Source organism: Trichomonas vaginalis, chromosome V (genome assembly GCF_026262505.1).
Source record: "Trichomonas vaginalis G3 chromosome V, whole genome shotgun sequence".
In the NCBI taxonomy this organism is placed as follows: domain Eukaryota; phylum Parabasalia; order Trichomonadida; family Trichomonadidae; genus Trichomonas; species Trichomonas vaginalis.
The window spans coordinates 12849839-12870211 of record NC_067207.1 but is presented as its reverse complement, the minus strand read 5'-3'; the positions used below and the strand labels follow the sequence as shown (position 1 = coordinate 12870211).

At 34.0% G+C, this 20373-nt stretch overlaps 6 protein-coding genes and 1 pseudogene across 7 annotated transcripts, besides 3 other annotated features; 4 read left to right on the top strand and 3 right to left on the bottom strand.

Moving 5' to 3' along the window:
- Positions 1 to 1768: 1768 nt before the first annotated feature.
- On the top strand, positions 1769 to 2687 carry TVAGG3_0326100 (RNA polymerase II transcription regulator recruiting protein; the record flags this gene model as incomplete). Its single annotated transcript, XM_001325899.1, has 1 exon — positions 1799 to 2260. The coding sequence occupies one exon, from the start codon at positions 1799 to 1801 to the stop codon at positions 2258 to 2260; it is 462 nt and encodes a 153-aa protein (XP_001325934.1).
- Positions 2688 to 3483: 796 nt separating this feature from the next.
- On the bottom strand, positions 3484 to 7059 carry TVAGG3_0326090 (glycosyl hydrolase; the record flags this gene model as incomplete). Its single annotated transcript, XM_001325898.1, has 1 exon — positions 3484 to 7059. The coding sequence occupies one exon, from the start codon at positions 7057 to 7059 to the stop codon at positions 3484 to 3486; it is 3576 nt and encodes a 1191-aa protein (XP_001325933.1).
- On the top strand, positions 7060 to 8485 carry TVAGG3_0326080 (3',5'-cyclic-nucleotide phosphodiesterase protein; the record flags this gene model as incomplete). The annotated part of the gene is made up of 1 exon (XM_001325897.1): positions 7076 to 8392. The coding sequence occupies one exon, from the start codon at positions 7076 to 7078 to the stop codon at positions 8390 to 8392; it is 1317 nt and encodes a 438-aa protein (XP_001325932.1).
- A 508-nt stretch (positions 8486 to 8993) lies between these two features.
- Positions 8994 to 9021: a terminal%2Cinverted (terminal inverted repeat of Mariner transposon ID:TVAGG3_0326060).
- Positions 8994 to 10296: a mobile genetic element.
- TVAGG3_0326070 lies at positions 9090 to 10216 on the top strand (annotated as a pseudogene). Its single transcript has one exon. A coding segment is annotated over exon 1 (1127 nt).
- Positions 10269 to 10296: a terminal%2Cinverted (terminal inverted repeat of Mariner transposon ID:TVAGG3_0326060).
- A 1773-nt stretch (positions 10297 to 12069) lies between these two features.
- On the top strand, positions 12070 to 14867 carry TVAGG3_0326050 (importin beta family; the record flags this gene model as incomplete). The annotated part of the gene is made up of 1 exon (XM_001325895.2): positions 12193 to 14649. The coding sequence occupies one exon, from the start codon at positions 12193 to 12195 to the stop codon at positions 14647 to 14649; it is 2457 nt and encodes an 818-aa protein (XP_001325930.1).
- A 77-nt stretch (positions 14868 to 14944) lies between these two features.
- Positions 14945 to 17134, bottom strand: TVAGG3_0326040 (leishmanolysin-like peptidase family; the record flags this gene model as incomplete). Its single annotated transcript, XM_001325894.2, has 1 exon — positions 15017 to 17131. The coding sequence occupies one exon, from the start codon at positions 17129 to 17131 to the stop codon at positions 15017 to 15019; it is 2115 nt and encodes a 704-aa protein (XP_001325929.1).
- Positions 17135 to 19324: 2190 nt separating this feature from the next.
- TVAGG3_0326030 (RNA polymerase II CTD heptapeptide repeat kinase protein) lies at positions 19325 to 20344 on the bottom strand (the record flags this gene model as incomplete). The annotated part of the gene is made up of 1 exon (XM_001325893.1): positions 19325 to 20344. One exon carries the CDS (start codon positions 20342 to 20344, stop codon positions 19325 to 19327), a length of 1020 nt encoding a protein of 339 aa, XP_001325928.1.
- Between the last annotated feature and the right edge of the window lie 29 nt (positions 20345 to 20373).

Below are 20373 nucleotides of genomic sequence, written 5' to 3'. Positions count from 1 at the left end.
AAAACATGAAAAAGTGACTGATAGGTCGATAATTCCAAATGTTCGTTCTTGAATTCCCTACTTATTTTAGCATTTTATGCACTTATCTTCAGTAAATAATCAACAACTCTGAAAAGTTTTAAATTTGAATAAGGTCCTTTTTTCATTTAAGGTACCCTATTCAAAAAATGAAAGGGGTCCCTCACAAAATTGAAGGGGTACCATTCAAATTCTATCGAAATCGTACCTTAATTAAAAAGGCTCTCAACCGGTACCTTTCAAATTCCCTCAAAAATATTGAAAAGATTTTAGGTATGCTGCTAATATAGTTAGTAGCATCATACAGAATGCATAGACAAATTTTTTACTAATTATTTTTTCTTAGCAATTCAAATTCGAGATCGCTTAACTATGCTTAGAATCATAAGCATAATAATTTTGCAAAAGGTATGGGAATAATTTGAAAATTAATTTCAAAATTATTAATACTAGTGCAAGCTAGTGTAAGCATGTAAATGCATATTTGTGCACTGATTCGATACTCTTTTTTGGAAATTGTACTTTATCTTAAATTTCGAATGCAAATTTTTTGAATATGTGTATTGAAACTGTAACCTTTTGTCTAAGTTGCATTCTAATATAACTCGAATTCTAAAAATGGGACTTTACTCTCTTTCTTTGAGAAAATTTTAGACAATAGCCAAATTGCTAATTTTGTTGGAGTAATACCTGCATTGGGAGGTATTATATTGTTCAGGGTTGAAACAAGGAGGTAGTTAGTGATAAGCATAGTTACCACATGAAATGCAGTAAAATTTTGAGTCTAAACGTCTTTAAACCATCAAGTATAAATTATAGAAAAAGATACTTTTATATAGTTAAAAAAAAATGATTAGAAAATAGCGTTTTTGATCAAAATTTCAAATTTTTATTTCCGAATATCTCTATTTGTGTCTAATTAGAGACATTTCTATAATTCTAGTGCGCAGCATATGCAATTCCTCTTTGGTTATTGCATTAATTTCTCAAAAAGAAAAAAGTCTTCAATAATTTTTTCAACAATACAGTACTAAAGCTAAGAACTTCTAAACACATGAAAAGTTATATCATTCTCGTTAATATGTAGATTATCAATGAAAAGAATATTGTGAAATTTGAATATTTTTTAAAATAGAATGTAGAAATACTTATCAATGCTTAAAATAGAGATATGTGAGAGCTAGATCTGTATTTATTTACGTTTTCTTGCATATTTTGAATATCAAATTAAATTAATTTTGAAGATTTTAGCATCTAAAAGTATTTAATGCCCCTATACAAGCAAGGTAATTCTTACATGTCTTAGTAAGTCCAAACTTAATGTTTTATGATATGGGCCTGACCTCTCCATATGGTGACGATAGAAATTGAATAGGGTACCTAAATAAAAAAAGGAGTTTAAAATCAATCGAATTCTCGGTAAAAATGCATAACTACATAGTCTTATATATACTGTTCCCTATTATCCTTCATTATAATTCATGCGTTTCAAATTTGACAAGATTCAGCAACATCTCAGAAACCTGGACCTTGCAAGCATTGAAAATTTTTTGATTTCTGAGAATATGAAAAACCAGAGACTATTCCATGATAGTTCGATGTATTTCTATGAATTTGTTTACAAACGGCCTCTTTCATTGGTTTTTCACACTGCATCCTATCAAAAATTTGAGAGTGCCTTACTGTAAAAATCAATCAAACTTTTCACAAACTCTCTCAATTTGAAGAACAAATTGCTCTCAATTTTTTAGCGGTATGAACGAATAAATCAAAAACATAAATGAATTACATGCATAGCGAACTCCCATCCATCATGTGCATATGCCCTAACACTGACGGCTTCATCCCGATGTTCATTGACCCTTCACAGACAATGGCTCCACCTAAAGAAGGTGTTAAAAAAATGAAATTCACTCCTGAAGAAGACCAAAAGCTTTTCAAACTTATCAATAAGTATGGAACAAGCGATTGGATGCACATATCAGAGATGATGAAGACAAGAAATCCAAGGCAATGCCGCGAGAGATGGAACAATTATCTAAATCCAAAACTCAGCGATGAACCTTGGACAACAACCGAGGATTTCACACTCATTGCAAAGTATAAAGAGTTTGGAACTCATTGGGGTAAGATCTCTAAATTCCTCAAAAACAGATCGTCTAACGCTATCAGAAATAGATGGAACTTTTTATTAAAGAAGTCCATCAGCAGAACTGCACAGAATAGCAGTGATAGTAGTTAATTTTTTTCACTGCGATTTTTTCTCTCTTTCTTTAAATCTTTCTATCTTTCCTAATTAGATTATTTATTTTTAGGATAGTGCAAAACACGCGATTATCTTGGATCAATCGCTTTCTATTACCCTAAATTTATTCAATAATCTCTTATCGTGGATCGACAGAAATAGCTTACAACCATCCTCTACAACTCAAATACTTGCATTTTGGAATTGTAAAATCTTGGTACTCGTAATCAAGATTGATTTCAAAATTTTTCAGCATATATAGTTCTTGTTTCGGCAATATAATTAATTATGTTTTTTAAAATAGAGAATTATTTTATCATAAACAGGGCTTATGCATATAGTTTTTAATTTCGCTTTTTTTTTATTTATGTGTACATAGGTAATTTTATGATTTACAATTGTGTAGATAGTAAATTTGATAATAAATCTTAAGTAATATTTAACTACGAATAATACAACAAAGATATCCTCTTTCATCATACTTGTTTTATATATTATTCGCTAATTATGCTTATGATATCATATAAATTTGTTTAAAGAATCTAATACATATGTTCGATTAGTCTTGCGGATACAATTTTACAAATGTTGAATATTTTTCAATAATACAGTATTTTTCCTAAAAAATGAATTCGTCAGATCTATATCTCTATCTCGTCAATGCATTAACGTTATCGATAATGCCTTGTTTATGGAATGATTCGTAATCAAATTAATATGTTTCATTTGTTTTGTTAATACAGTTTTATATCATGAAGTAGTACCAGAGAATTAGTTTCACCACAGATTTAACCTCATATTCAACCACCCAATTTTTGAAATAAACATCTCATATCAAAGGATTTTTTTGTTCAAATTGCACAGTATTGCTTTGCCTTTGGAAGCTATAACCTTTAAAATAGAATGACCATTTGTATTACTACTATTCAAATAAACTTTTATTGTTCAAACAAAAGAAACATGGACTGTTGATGCATAAATTTAGATTTCAGTAAAATTGCTAAATATAAGATTAAAACTTTCCCAAAATAATCGTTTGCAGGTCTATACAATTGTTCATGAGCTGAGCACAGATTGAATCCAGTCATATCAAGAGATTTTCAAAATTCTCAAATTTGAAAAAATATTAGTTGTTGACATAGCAAAATCTCAGAGAATATTGCTACAATTAAGATATTTATTCAATAAATCGTATTAAAAACGATAGATGATCGAAAATTTCAAATCTTACTAAATTTCACTGTCAAAACCTGGAACATTTCAGCTTCCAATGTGATAGACTTCTTTTCTTTGTTGTATTCGAGCGGAATTTCATTCTTTTCTTCCATGTTTACCAAATCAAATTTCCAATCTCCTTCCAAAAGAGGAAATTCGACATTTGCTGTTGTGAATCCACCACTTGGTTCAACAAACCTTGCAATGAATCCTTTTCCGTCTTCGCTGACCTTCAAACATGTCAAAATCAGCTTATTTTCCTCAATTTTCAAGAATTCTTTCTCAACTGGCTGAGACTTTCCGATATCGCAAAATGTTGGTGGGTAATTTAATTGGTCGGCCAAAATTTGCGATTTTGGAGAGAATTCTTGGTTATGGAAGTCCAATCTGATGATAAACCTTCTGATACCGAAATCAGCCCATTTGTCAGTCTGCATTGGTGCTTTGAGCAGCGACATCATCATTGTTATGCCGTGAATGTCAAATCCGGCCTTGACATCGCTTGTCATCGTGATTCCACCATGGGAATCTGATAGATCGGCCCATCTACCACATGATTCGAACCTTGCCATGTCGCGTTTGGTGTTAGAATGCGTTTCTCGCTCGAGATATCCGAATTGGAGTCCAAACTTGGCTGTTCTGGATCGGATCTTGGTAGGGAGGACGTACTTGAGGAGTTTATCGTGTTGGGACCAGTTGACAGTGGTTTTCATATCGATCGTAGTATCATTAATCGAAATAATTTGTTTGATGACGGATTTTTCGGCCTTTGCTTCACCAATTTCAGGGATTTCCCATGTAACTTCCAATTGGTCGTCGTTTATGGCTGAAATAGAGGTGAAAACTGGACTTTCGAGTTCCATTTCTTTATGATAGAGCTGAATGTCCCAGGCTGGCCAGTTAATGGATCTATCTTCGTAGAAATGGAATGGACAGTCATCATTTTCTTCGATAAACTGACGAGTGCCAACTTTGAGAGATTTAATTCCGCCTTTTTCGTTAAAAACGACTGTCATCTTGTCATTCTTAACTGTCTTTGTCTGGAAGTCAAACTCGAACTTGCTCTTGACAGTTGTATCAACATCATCAAATGAGAACTCGTATGTTGTATGAGATTCATCTTTATTTCTCTCATAGAATGTTGTTTTGAACTCATCTCTCTGAACTTTATCACAGGACTTCCATCCATAGAATGGGCAGACAGTGGAAATCAACAAATTCGAATCTTCTTGTTCAGATAATTTTTCAGCCAAAAAGTTTTCAATTTCTTTAACTTTTTGGAGTGTTTGTGTTCCTCTAGTGAGTATTTGCATGTTTGCTTCATTAACACTTGTTCCTGGCAATGCATCATGGAATTGATACAATAATACCTCTTCCCACAAATTTTTCGGAGATTTCTGGTAATCAACTTCCCCGGTGAAATTATAAACGGCTTTGAGAACAGTCAAGATGAACTCTGCATTCTTGAGATGAGATTCAAGCTTTCTGTTTTGACGCTTTACCTCTTCTTGTGATGTTAGTGTTCCTCTATGATATTCCAAATATAATTCGTCATCCCATGTTGGCAAACTATCCTTTTTACGGCGAATTTCATCGAAAATTTCGGACATTGTTGGGAATTTAACAGCAGGAACACCTTCAAGTCTTGGCAACTCGTTCATCAAATTGAAGTTCCATATCATTTCTTCTGTAATTCCACCACCACCATCTCCATTTCCTGCCATATGTATTGCACTATGTCTGCAGATATCCTTCTGTTTGTAGCAATCATATGTTCCAAGTAATTCAGGAATTGTTGCTGTTCCTGTGTATGTTGATGTCTGGTAGCTCCAGCTGCTTGGAGTAGTAACAAAGTGGCCAAGTACTTCACTGCCATCATTTCCTCTCCAATTAAATGTGTGGTAAGGGAAATCGTTGTATTCGCACCATGAAATTTTTGATGTCAAAAATGAATCGATGCCGAAATTCTTCATGACTTGAGGCAAACTCGCTGAGAAACCGAAACAATCTGGTAATATAAGTGTTGTCTGCTTTTGTCCTATTATGTCTTCGAAATAGGATTTGCCGTAAAGGAACTGTCTGATCATACTTTCGCCGTTCATTAAATTTGTTTCATGTTCAAGCCATGTTACACCATCTGCAACCCATCTGCCATCATGAATCGCTGATAGAACACGGGAGTAGAGTGTGGGATCATCCTCAGACATCCATTTGTAGTGCTGGCTGGCTGTGGCGAGGAATTTCCACATGACAGGATTATCAAATTCGTCAGGTGGATTTTCTATGAGGTGTAACATTGAAGAAGCGGTGTTTGCGCTCTTAAAATGAAGAATGGAGTATGGCCATTCCCAGCAAGTGTCCAAATGGGAGTAGCCAATTATGGAAATGCATGGTCCATCGGGTTCTGCTCTTCCTCTGATGTTGTGGATGCTCCTGAGGATCTCAAGAGCCTTCGGAACGGAAGAGTAGAAGGCCATATCGTGTGGATCATGACGTCTTACTGGTAATAATCCAATTGGTCCATTCAAATCTCGGACATCGAGCTCTCTGACAGCAGCATCGACAAGATGGATGAGTTTAGCTCTGTCAGTATTAGTGTCTTTAAGCTGTTTGATGAGTGCAGTCATGAATTTTAATCTATAATAAAGAGCATCTGTATTTTTGTCGGTAATTTCAAGGCCAAACTGTGTTAGATTGTGAGATGCTGTGCAACGGCCAGTGAAAATACGTACTTCAACGTGTCCTCCCTGTTTTATAATTTGGGAGTTATGGAATTCATCGATAGCACCAAGTGCTTCACCATTCAGCCATATTCTACCTTCAGGACCAGCTGGAAAATCATCATCCCATGGTCTGCATAAGTAATTTCTGTTGATATTGAATTTTGCATGAAGATTATGCTTTGTTGGATCGTAAGATGAAGGTATCTCGATATCTCCACTGAAAGCAAACCAGTCATATCGGGTTTCACCAAATTCGTATCCATTGGAATTATCAAATTCTTTCCATTCATAATTATCATTTGCAGGAACACGGAAACTTGCACTAGCCTTAGTGCAAACCTTAGTATTTGTAGCAGGATGGAATTCGACAACGCGTTTTGGTGTGATAATTTCTAAATACTTATTAAACTTTCTTAAGATGTTCTGTGGATCGTAAATGATGTTTGGTTTACCAAATGTAAATTCAGAAATAAGATAAAGCAATGAATCAATTCCTTCATTAGTTTGAAGAAAAACATTTGTGACAAAAACAGGTTGTAATTGTGTTTCGAGTGATGACAATTCGCTTTGTTCATGATGATTGTTTACAACCACGATAGCTTTTTGAGCGCACGAATTTAATTTGGAAAGGGTTGAATTATCAACATCTTTAACAATATCTTTTGATCCACCAATGATGTATAAAAGCAAATTATAGGAATGTTTTAACTCATCACTGAATTCAGTGAAAGAAATTTCTAAAGGTCCTTCTAAAGCATTGTAGATAGTATGCATTGTGTTGTTCTTCGTTAAAACTTTGATAAGCTGCTTGTAATCAAATGATTTATCACTTATAATACCAACTTGCACATGTTTCATTCAAAAAATTGTATAAATGCTATCGGAAAAGTCAGAATTATTATTTGATGACGAAGATATTCGTATGATGACAGCATTCAATGTTTTCTGTGGTATTTCATTATATAACGCTAAACTTTATCAAGCGTCACTTGATCTTTCCAAACAATTAACAATCTTCACAGAAATGTCCAGTGCAATTAAAGAAGATTCCAGTGACCAAACACTTAAATCAATCATCATGAATGCAAAGAACACATTGGGAGCATCAGGAGCTGTTCTTTATATATATAACTCTGATGATAAATCATTCCAAGTTAAAGATCAAGTAGGAAAAGGTGCAACAAATGGTACAACATTTGCAGAAAAAGAAGTTCAAGATCGAGAAGACAAAATCTTCCAACCAGATGATATCTACAACCTTCTTTTCCCTGCACAATCAAATAACAACTCCAAACTTGGAAAAGATGATCCTGATGACAGTTTCGACTCAATTTCAAGTCGACCAATCACTCATACTAAACCAGGAAAGACAGGAAGTGCAAGAGTATCAATGCTTCTCTCTACAGCAACAACAGCACAACTTCCTGATTCGATTTCTTCCATTATCACGAATGAAAAGTTTTTCAGATTCTTATATGCTATTCGAAGTATGTACAAGAAAGTTCCATATCATAACTGGCGTCATGCTGTTGATGTCACACAATTTGTTACTTATCAGATCATGATTTCCGGTCATGAAAAAGTTTTCACGAAATTTGAATTCAATTTAGTTGTTGCTGCAATTTGTCGTGATGCAAATCATGATGGTTTCACTAATATCTACAACATTAAAGCTGAAACACCACTTGGTATTCTTTACAAGAACCAGTCCGTCATGGAAACACACCATTGTTCAATTGCAATCCAAATTATGTCACACGAAGAAACAAATTTGTTGGCCACATTAAACCAAGACGAATGCAACGAAATTTGGTCATTGATCATCCAATACATCCTTGCAACAGACATGGCACGCCATTTCGAGATTTTGAAGCGATTCATTGATATCTATGATGACAGTGATTTCACAACGCAACGCCATGATCACCGCGTTATGTTGTTGTATATGATTCTTAAGTGTGGTGATATTTCAAACGTTTCTCGTCCATTCGAACTTGTTGATAGATGGTGTGATTATTGCCTGAAGAATGATAGAAGCCATTTAGATAAAGCTAAATCGCAAATTGATTTCTACACATTTGTTACACTTCCTATGTTCCAAGCTGCAGTTAAAGCTGTTCCTGCTTTAAATGTAAACATGCGCCAAGCTTTGTCTTTCAATTTGGAAGAGAAAACACGCAGAAGAACTTGAACTTCAGAAAGCTGCACTTGCTGCTGCATCAGATAAACCTAAGACTGATCAAACACAACACCAACAACAACAATAATAATAACAACAATAAAACAGAAAACAATAAATGTTTATTAAATATAAATTTTTCAAATGTTTTGTCAACAAAATATCATTACACTAACCAAACATCAATAACATAATATTGAGATTAATAATACCCAGATTGAATTTAGAATAATCGTTTTAAGCTCAAAAATGTATGATGAACTTGAGTATAAATTTTTCAATATACACAGATAAAAGCCAACTGCTCATAGTGATGTTTGGATTCCAAAAAATCAATGATGTAAGAAGCAAATTAGAATTACCATTTTTCTCTCTTTACTACAGATATCTTTCAATAAATTAGAATTAATAAACATTTTTATTTTTAAAAAATTTGAGGAAACTTGCACTCGTATTTTAAGGGTATGCTTTCCACTTTCTGATATGTTCTCATAAAAACAATTCGTCTTTATTGTAATAGAAAGAAAGAAAGAAAAAAAAGTATAACATCTGTATTAGGTGTTATTCGGCGATTTATAATAATAAATTATTTAACTCCAATAGATTTTAGATATAGGGTGTCCAAAGGTGCGTTTAGCACAGCGCTCTATATGAGACTATTAAAGGAGATATATGCTGATTATAAATATATAATAAAAAATATGAATATATGTATATGATGAGTATGTTGTATTTTGGCGCCATGCCGGGATATAAAATGAATTTTGAGACAAGAGGCGGTTTCGCGGGAAATTTTGGCGGGATTTTTTTCATTTTTTTAATGAATCATAAAGAAAACATCCTCGCTCTTGCAAAAAAATGCAAAGACTGTAAAAAAATCTACGAGACATTGGTAAAATGCTTCGGTATGGATGCTCCTAGCTATTCCACTGTAACGTATCATGTTAGGATGTATCACTTCATGAACAAAAAGGCGCCCATCATAAAAATTGACAAAAAATCGCCGGATCAAAGAAAAATCAAAGCAATTCTTCAAGCGCTAGATGAAGACCCAAGAGCATCACTCAGAAGGATAGAGGAGATGACAAAGATACCACGTACAACAGTCAGTTATTATCTGCACAATTATTTGAACTACAAACTAGCGTATACACGTTGGGTTCCGCACAACCTTAATTCAGTTCAAAAAAATCTAGAGTCCAATCTTCGAAAGAGCTCCTCTCTATATTGTGTGCGTATCAATCCAAGAAGTTTCGCTTTTTAGTAACAGGGGACGAGTCTTGGTTTCAATATGCAACAGAAGCCAAAATCATGTGGATCCCGAAGGATGAAAATCCGCAAACATTCCCGAAGAAAAAAATTGACACACCAATGATGATGTTGTCGGTTTTTTGGGGCGTGAATGGCATCATCGCAATTGATATTCTTCAAAAACCTAATACGATGAATGCTCAGTATCTAATTGACAATGTTCTTACTCAAATTATCAATTCTGATGAGTTTGAGAAATCCAAACAACAAAAACAAAAGTTTGCAATTCATTTTGATAATTCAAGAGTTCACAAAAGTCATAAGGTAATGAATTACTTGGTGGAAAACAATGTCAAAGTTGTTCCAAACCCAATTTATTCACCTGATATTGCACCCTCTGACTTTTATTTATTCGGCACGCTAAAAAAGAGAGCTGAAGGACGCGAATTCGCGAGTCCAGATGATCTTGAAAATTTTGTAAGAGAGCAATTTGAGCAATTTTCTCATGATGATTTAAAGCGTGTCTTTCAAGCCTGGATCGATCGCTGCGAACGCGTGATTGAATCCAATGGTGATTATATTTAAATAAACTTTATATATATGTAACTTGTTTATTTCTATTCGCAGTATTCAGGTTTGTGCTAAACACACCTTTGGACACCCTATATTTTCTTACATTCTTTTTTGCATATGAGAGTGCAGTAAGTCCAAAATTAGTCCTTGCTTCTTTATCAGCTCCAACTGAGATAAGATATTTAACAAATTCAAGATGACCATTGCCTGATGCAATAATGAGTGGAGTATTTCCAGATTTATTCTTTGTTTCTTTATTAGCTCCAACTGAGATAAGATATTTAACAAATTCAAGATGACCTTCTTTTGATGCAAAAATGAGTGGAGAACATCCATTTTTATTCTTTGCTTCTTTATCAGCTCCAACTGAGATAAGATATTTAACAACTTCAAGATTATTATATCTTGATGCATAAATAAGTGGAGTATTTCCCCATTTATTCTTTGCTTCTTTATCAGCTCCAACTGAGATTAGATATTTAACAACTTCAAGATGACCATTAGATGATGCATAAATGAGTGGAGTCCATCCATAAGAACTCATTAAATCTTTGTCGCGGCCATATTCAATAAGAGATTTAACAAGCGCAAGATTACCCTTTTCAGTTGCTACATGAAGCACATGTTCTATATCATCATCTGGAGATTTTTGGAATTTCTTTTCCAAAAGTCCTTCATCACATGATTTTGAAATCATTTTTTGATTGCCTTGGGATGAAAGCTTATCAAGTAAGTTGTAAACTCGTTCAAAATCATTAGATTTCTTAAGTTCTGAAATTTCTGCAAGAATTTCTCTCTCATTACTGTTCTCTTCATTAATTTGACTGAGTTGGGAATTAAGTAATTCAATTTCTTTGTCACTTTTTGGTGGTTGATTTTGAAATGATTCTTCTGATTGAGAATTCTGTATTATCTCTGATGAAGCAGATATTTCTTTATGGGTTTGTAATAAAAAATTAATAACTCCATCAAGTATTCTAAGTTTCATGTATTTCTGGAGTGATTTCAAAATTGAAACGATATCTTCAAAATTCTGGACAGAAATATTTGCATTTCGAGTACAGATATATAATTCGTTTGCTTTGATAGAAGAACGAGATTGCTTTATAACAGTAATGAAGTCATTTGTTGTCAGGGTTGTAAATTTCATGATTTTTTTTGATGTCGTTTGTTTCGAAAGTAGAAAACAACTTGTCCGCATCGATATAATCTTTAATGTGTGCCGCAATGTATTCGTAATTAAAAATAAAGCCTTGGCTCATTAAATTTGCCGATAGCTTAAAACCGTTGGCAAAAAATATATTTTACTCATTTGTAGCTCCACGTATAGCATAAATATGATGATTCACATAAGGAATCTAAATATTATGATATTTCTCTGGTTACATCGTAAATTGCTAAAATTTTCCTTGAATTTCAGATGATAAGATATTTATCTCACTTACGCATCTACTGATCTTTCACTATTAAGGATGTAAGCTCTATTCCTTGTTTGTATGATGCTTTCTTGGCGAAAATTGGTTCTAAATAATACTCTAAGGAATTTCATTGAAACATTCTTGCATACTGAATATTTCTGTCGCTAATCGCAATTTTCAGGTCATCCATTAAGCAAAGAAATTTTCAAATCAACTTATGCTCTTTTTCAATCTGTTTTTTCATCCAAGAGTATATATGTTTATATTGGTCAATTGACTTTCTATCATTGAATTTAAGACAATCCAATGATTGATTTGATATCCATAAGAATTTTATCCACAAATGAATATATCATCAACCGATAAATATTTCTATTTTTAGTAGTGAAATTAATGTGATTAGATATTGCCTGTTTTGAACCTCAAAATAAAATTATGATCCAAGATTTTTAGACTAAAACCCAGATTTAAGATGCAATTAAACAATATATGCAAAATAATATCATTTGGTTATAATTTTACCTATAACAAAAATTCGTGTATTCTTGAAATTTTAAAAAAGGTGACAAGATGGCGGAGACCCTTCTGACTCTTCTGAGCCAGCTTGATGCCACCCACATTCTTCAAAGCCAGGAGCAGCTAACTAAGCTAGCTGAGGAAAATCCTCTCCTTTTTATAACAAGTATCATTGAAATCTTGAAACAAGATTCAGTATCAGCCAAAATCAAAGGAAATGCATGCGTAATTGCAGGCAATTACTTCCCAAATATCTCAAAACTTCCAGAACAAGAAGAATTACATCCATTTAATGTATTTACAGAAAACAACGTAAATGAATTAATAGATTTATGCTTTGAACTCATGACCACAATGGATCCAGTATACAGACATCATCCTGCTGTTTTACTTGGCAAAATAGGCAGTTTATACGTACATCGCAATTTCGAAAATTCATTACTCAACAGACTCTCATCTTTACTTCAGCAAGGTGAAAATCCACAAGATTTAGATCCAGTGTGCAAAGCAATCAACATAATTCTCGTTGGATACGATCCTTCAGACGAAGAAATTCAAAATCTCATCACAGGAGTGTTTGGACACTTCACATCAACAGACAACCTCGAGGCCTCAGTTGTAGTTCTCGATACACTCATCGCAACAGTCGAATCAATCGTTGAATTACTTGCAGATCCAGAATTTTCAACAGGAGTCGTTTCTGTATTCCTTGCTCTGCTTGAGAACGATGTTTCGATCAGACCATCACTCGAATGTTGGAACAGACTGGCAGATATCACTCCTTCTATCGTTGCAGAAGTTTCAGAACATTTAGTACTGACATGCTGCAAAGTATTACAAGAAATCAAGGAAGAAAATACTCTCATGCAAGCCTGCATGCTTATTAACACAATAGCAGACCTAGAATACAATGATCGCGAGATGCAATTAGAAACTATTGCAAATAACGCGGAAGTAATCTTAGCTTCACTCGTAGGAATTCTTTCTACAATCGATACTAACGAATGCATCACTCCAGATATGTGGACTCCTGCAATTGCTGCATTCAAAGCTGTAAAAGTCGTAATTAGCCTTAACTGCGATAACATGATAGGTACTTTAGAGACTCTTATTAACACTGGTATAGTCAGCGATTCCTTCGCTGAAAAGGATGTCGCTCTGAAACTCTTGGCCTCAACTATTTGTAATACAACATATGTCACTTTTTCATCGAAATACCTTGAAGCATTAAATGAATTAGTTACTGATGAATCCCCATGTGTTAGACAACGCGCATTGCATTGCATAAGAAAAGGTATAGAAACTATGGCAAATTCCGAAAAATTCAAGAATGAAAACACATTCAAGGAATCTGTCATCAAACTGGCCAACGACAGTATCGGGTTCCTCGAGCTTATTACAGATGAGAACGTCCTTGTCGCTTCTGAAGTCTGCCAGCTGATGAAAGTTTTAACTCAAGTGGAAGGCTTCACGAGTACAGAGCAAATACTAGAGGCAATACTCGAGCATGCAACGTCCATATCAGAAGGACTCTACAAGAACCCATTCGACTCGTTTAACGACATTATTCAATACGGATCTGCTGATGCAGGAGTCTCTGTCCTCCCAACCGTCATAGAATTATACGCAAATACCCTCGAGTCCGGCGAAAACTTCTGGATTTGCCACCAACTCGCAGAAACAATACAAGTATTTTGCTACAGAGATGACTACAGGAGCCAGATACTTCAGAGTGCGGAAACACTTCTCCCTCTATTCGTTAAGGCCCTTCAAACAGGCGACCAATACTTAAATGACGCATTACTCCCAATTGCAGCGGTCGCAAGAGCAATCGGAAACCACTTTTCGCCTTATTTAGAGGAGACAGTTTCCATCTACGATGAGGTTCTCGGTTCAGATCCCGACCAATGCGATCCAGATGCACTTTATAACGCAACGTACGCTCTTGACATGCTTATCAACGCGGGATTCGATGTTGGCGATAAGGGAAGGTTCATTAACGTGATTGTGGCTTATCTTTCGAATTTATCTACGATGCCAAATAATCGACGTGCCTTTTTGAACCTTCTTTCCACGCTTTCTCAGGTCTCCTTCGATAGTGTTTCATCTTCTATCGAAGCATTGATACCTTATCTCCGCGTTTTCGCGAAAACGTTGAACGTTGAGGCGAACAACGACCAGGGCGAGGCCGAAATCATTGCAAACACACTCTCCAAGACAATGTCTAACGTCTACCAGAAGATTGACCCAGAAGCAGCGCTTGGAGTCTTTGATATCGGTGCTGATATTTTAACATACTTCTCAAACTTCCCTCCGTTGTTCAAACAGTCTAGAACAGAACTTCTGAGACTGGCTTTGACCATGTCAACCCTTTCTCCTGAAGCTGTTATGGAAATTATTAACCAGGACGAAGAACAAGGTATAGTTAATTTGTTTATGGATGCTATCTCTAATGATGAGTCTAAGGGTGATGCTGAAAAGCTATTCAAGACTCTCAATCTTTCCCAATAAAGTTATTTAGAAATATTATTTGATATTATCTGCAAATATTCTTTATTTTTCTCATTTTTTCTAAGAATGTTGCATGCCTGTTTAAGGAATCATCGTATTTAATCGAATTATCTAACTGTCAACTAATTTATTTGCGATGGTACTATGATATTGACCTGGATTCAAGAGCTGTTTCTTAAACAAAGTCGATTGGTCCTATTCCGATGATGAATTAACACAGTTTATGATCCGAAAATTAAATCTTTTCTGATCCTATTTGTATATTACAATGAAATGTAGAAGTATATCAGACATATGTTAAAAAAAGAAAAGAGTTTTTTTTTTTAATTTAAAATTCAGGAATGAAAATTCAAAATGTAAAAAAGGCTTAGAGAGAATTCTTTCTTGGTCTTGTTTCGCCAGCTGGGAGAAGGTCATCAGTTGGCTTAGCGTTCTCTATATCTTGTGGCTTCTCCTCGGCCTCCTTCTTCTGGTTAGCTTCTCTGTTCTTTTCGAGCTGCTCAATGAATAAAATCTGGTTGAGCTTGTCTCCCTTAGCGGTCTTTTCTTCCTTCTTCTCGTTTGGATCTGGTGGTGCATCTGTGAAGGACTTTGGAGCGGCTGCTGTTGTAGAAGCTCTCATACGCTTCTTTGGTCCGCCTTCGCCTCCTCCAGCAACTGGTGGCGGTGGCTTCTTGCCTGTTGTGGCAGATGTGGCTGATCTCTTACGGTTCTTGACGGAAGCAGCGATAGCCTTGAGACGGTTGAAATCTTCCTGCTGACGACGCTTCTTTGCGATTCTATAGCGGGAAAGGATAACAACACCGACGATGATGAGGATGATAATAATAACAACAGGGATAACGACAGCGAGAACAATTGTAAGGGTATTGTTGTTAGTTTCGATTTCCTTTTCCTTGAGTGGGTTAGTTTCGCTTGTGAAATGACTCAAATAAAGGTTCAATGTCTTGCAGAAAACCTTTGGATCTGGGCATTCGGCTTTTGTAGTCATATGATTATTATTAGTACTGTATGTGAATATTACACCTGAGGAATCGCACGTGTAATTAAAACCAGTTGAAGAGGTTGGAGACAATGTAACTGAGCCATTTTCGTTGCATTTGTATTTGAATGGTTTACTATCAATCGTGCCCTCGAGAATTTTAATGAAAGCCTCATCATCTTCAAGTGGTTTCGATTCTGGCATGAACTTGGGCTGATAAATGAAATCGAAAGCTCTATTAGAAGTATCGATATTCATGCCATCCTTGTTTGGTCCCTGGTACCATTCCTGAGCATAGCAGAAATCTAGAGTCTGATTATTAGGGCATGTAGCCAATGATGAATGGATGTTGCTACGATCAAGTTTCATCTTGAAGTCAAAGCTTGGAATTTGGTATTTTGCTTGTTCGCTTGAAATATAGTATGAACCAGGTTGCCAGTTCCTTGGTGAACCTGTAGCGAAGTTGTCGAAAGTAACACCTGTTTCAGAGTTACCCCAAATAAGAGGAGAGCCCTTAAGGTAGTTGATCTGATAAAAGCCAGTATCTCTAAGCATCATGATGGTGACATCTGTGATACGCTTGTTTAAGTTCATTTTGTACCTATCTGATAATGTGTAGAAGTCGGCGTAGGCACTGATATCGGAATAGAAAATTCTGGATACAGGTGAAGAGTAGACCTGGCTAAGATTAAATAGGTCATCACGGTCGGCAAAGTCATCCAATTCGATACCATAGCAATCTTGGTTGTTTGGATCTGCACGTTCATTCTTGTAGTGGTTTGTGAAGAAGGTCTGGGCAAATGGCGTCTTAAGGTACTTGAATGTCTTGTTGTACTGGTTTGTGACATTGCATGTATTACCGCCTTTATCGTGTGGTTCATTAGAGTCATATGGGTGGTATTCGTCAAAGCAAGAGCTATCAAGACCCATGATACGGAATGTAAGCCCTAGGAACTTTTGGTAATAATAATTATGATATGTTTCATTGGAAGTGTCCTTTTCAAAATCATCAAAATATGCTTGATCAATGCCAAGAATACCTGCTATTGGGCGGTGTGTTTCTGAATCTTTATTTGTTATCAAGCCAAACATTCTATTAACATTGTTTTGATCACGAATCATAAATGGACGGACAATAACAGAAATAACTAAATGAGAGCCACTTTCATCTGTCCTTGTCATATTTTTAGTAACGCCTTCAACATCTTTGATTTCGATTGAAGCAGGAGGCTTTGGTGCACGAATGAAAGATCCCATGAATGAAGAGATATTGTCTAGAGTCATTTTTAAATTGTGTAACTTAGTAGCGTTTGGTTGATATACGCCTGTGCACGTGTGGTTAGTTCCATTCCAAAATACTGGTAAATTTGGATTAGTGCAATTGTAGCCTGATTTATCTGAAGTTAACTGGGACAAATCAAATGTAAGTTTGAAACTTTCCCATTTGATTTCCTCATCATCTTTAGAAAGAGCAACACTGAAAAGAAAAGCAGAAAACATAAGATTTATTAAAATAAAAAAGTAAACTTATTTTTTTTTAGAGGATAGAAAGTGAATAAAAATGACACATGTTATGTATCACTAACATACCATTTGATAAAATGATAACTAGTTAAACAGAAAGAATCGCTTTTTGTGAGATTTACGCTTTACTTTTTATGAATTTGATTCAATTTTGAAATATTATAAATCGGAATTATATATTCATAATCTTCATGCTACGTTGGTATTTGCGATTGTGATCTGAGAGTTTCATTTTGAATTTTTTAAATCGATTCGTTTATCGAAATATATTATTATCAAATATCATTGATTCTATAAACGGTTAAAAATATAAATGATTTTGAAATCAAATAGTGAAGGACGAAGCTTGATATTTTGACAACGATAAATTTTTATGGATGAATCAAATCAATCTTTTCTTTATAACTTATTCATATATTTTATAATATAAATGAAACTTTTTCACATGTTTTGAAAGTTGGTTAGAAACTGAATAAATGAATTTGATATCGTAATATGTTTTTGCTATTCTATTTCCAAATTTTTTTGGAAAACAAGGTTGTCTCGATTAGGAAAAATTTCAAAACTCCGTTTCTTTAATTATTTGATATTAGATATAGCAGAATTCGACAGTTTATCTTAAAGTATGAGTTGCATTACTGAAATAATATGTTTAATTATTGAATTTTGAATGAATCTTGTTATTATGAACGCATAAAGTGCAAAATGGAACTCAGATCTTATCCATTATTCTTACAATTAGGAGACAGTTATTCTCGTAGTATTCTAAATTGCAAAATTAAAAGAATTGCCAATTAAGAAAAATTAGCATATCCATTATCAAGTGTAGCTAATAAGTATTAAATTAGTTAAATAAAAAGACTTTAGTATGAAACAAATATTCTCATGAGCTAGAATACTGTACGCTTTAATATTATCTTATTCTATTTTATATAAGCTTGAGCAATGGCAAACAGATGTACGGGAAAATCATCATTTTTCAATAAATGTATACAGATTCAATGAGTATTAAACAACGACTAACTACTATATCCTTGTTGAAGGAATTTAAAAGCGCTGAGTTTCACAAGGAAATACTTTCAATGTTAAAAAAATACCACGATTTATTTCAATTAAAATTAGATTTCGATACAATAATTGTAAATCTTGAATGTAATCGATATCCATCCATGGCTCATTTACGTAATGATATAAATTCATATTTTTCTCAGATATTACGTTTAATCGGAAAGGAAACACTTTTAGGAAAAGCAATCATTACAATACAGCGCTCTGTTACAAAAAAGCTTTTTAGTGAGATGGAAAAAACCAAAAAATCTAGACAATCCGACTTAATAAAAATATCAAATCGAATTAATGATTTATTAAAAATAATGCCAAATACTACATATGAAATAGAACCTAAATCTACATCCAATGATTGCACAAATCAGCAAAAAATTCAAGATCAAAATATCCCGAATGATCAATTCCTTCAAATAACGCAAGAAGATTTAAGAATGATTCATTCTTACTTATCAAACCTAAAATCTGATGAGGAAATCATTAAAGCTACAGATATTATTTCGATTTTTGATAACAAGTCTGTATTTCGCGGAAAGGCTAACTTTTTCATGAATCAACTATCTCCTTTTACAATTGTCCTCTTACAAAACTATATAAATCAAAATTCATAACTTAATCTTAGAATTTATTCTGTTTCTATCGTTAATCCTTCGCCACACAGCATTACATCATTCAAATGATAATAGATACTTATTTACAGTATCTATTTCAAAAAAAATGTTACAAATATTTCGAATTTTGTATTAATGAGGGAAGTTTGAAGTCTGTGTTGTTTTTTAATGGATTTATATTAGTACGATTGATCATTCATTACTATCAATGAAATTATTTTCTTCTTATATTTTAATATTCTTGTTTTTTGTTTGTAATAAACATTATCTATGTTTTCTTTTAATCTCTATGATTTAAATTTTAAAATCTCAATATTAAAATCCTTTTCATACGTAAAATCTCCTCACTTGAGGTCTATTTATTGTTTATGTGTTAGAATTATCTTGTAAATTCTTGCTTGTTAAAATTAAGCATGACAAATAGATAATTTATTAAAAATAATATAATACAAAACATAAAAAATAAGAAACTAATATAAAATGAAGTAATTATTCAACGCTTTCGAGAAGCATTACTTTCTAAATCTGCCCATTCAGAATCCGAGAAAAGACTCGTAATATTCATGATAGGAACGGGATCTTTGCTGAAATATGGATGTCTTAGTGCGTTATAAGCGCTAATTCTGTTATTTGGATTGATACATAGCATCTCTCTTAGTAAATCTCGTGCATCTTTATCGATATACGCAAATTTTTTTTCGAATTGAGATTCGAAATGTGTTCTGTTTAAATTATTGAATTCAGCCATATATGTTGTTGCATACGGTGGAAGATCTGTAGCTTTGAAATTTCCCATTATTGATAAAATTGCAATCATTTGCTTGCTGCAGAATTCGTTACTGTTCTGTGAACGTGTCTCAGAATGAAAAATTACTTGTCCTGTTAGCAATTCTGCGAAAATACAACCAGCGGCCCAAATATCAACGGCTACTGTGTATTTTTTATCGTCAAGGAGTAATTCTGGTGACCGATACCATATTGTAACTACTATTGTACTCTTATCTTGACCTTTCCATTCATCTGTTCTGGAAAGACCAAAATCTATTAATTTTAGAATTCCGGGTCTTTCGTAATTTCGTGGCATTATAATTAGATTAGCTGGACTGATATCGCAGTGAATGATTCCATGCGAATGCAGATGATTTAGAGCAAGTAATAGTTGAAATAATATTGATTTTGCAGTTATATGTTCGAGAGTTCTTTGTTTATTGATAAAGTAATTGCATAGCTTATATACATCAATGGCACCATAGTCATAATGAAAATTTAAGGTAAATATGTTCGGATATAATTGTTCGAGAGTTACATTCTTTGCATGTATGATATGTCGATACTTAGGTTCACTTAACAAGCAAATTTCTCTTATTGGCACGACTGGAATGTGTTTGTCCGATTGAATATTTTTGGAAGTCTTTTTGCATAGATCTTCTCCAAGGGGGCCAACAATTCTGTACGCCTCGCCATATGTTCCTTTCCCAATCATGTTCTCTTTACTATGATCTATGATGTTCATTGTATTAATTGAAAATTGTTGGATTTCCA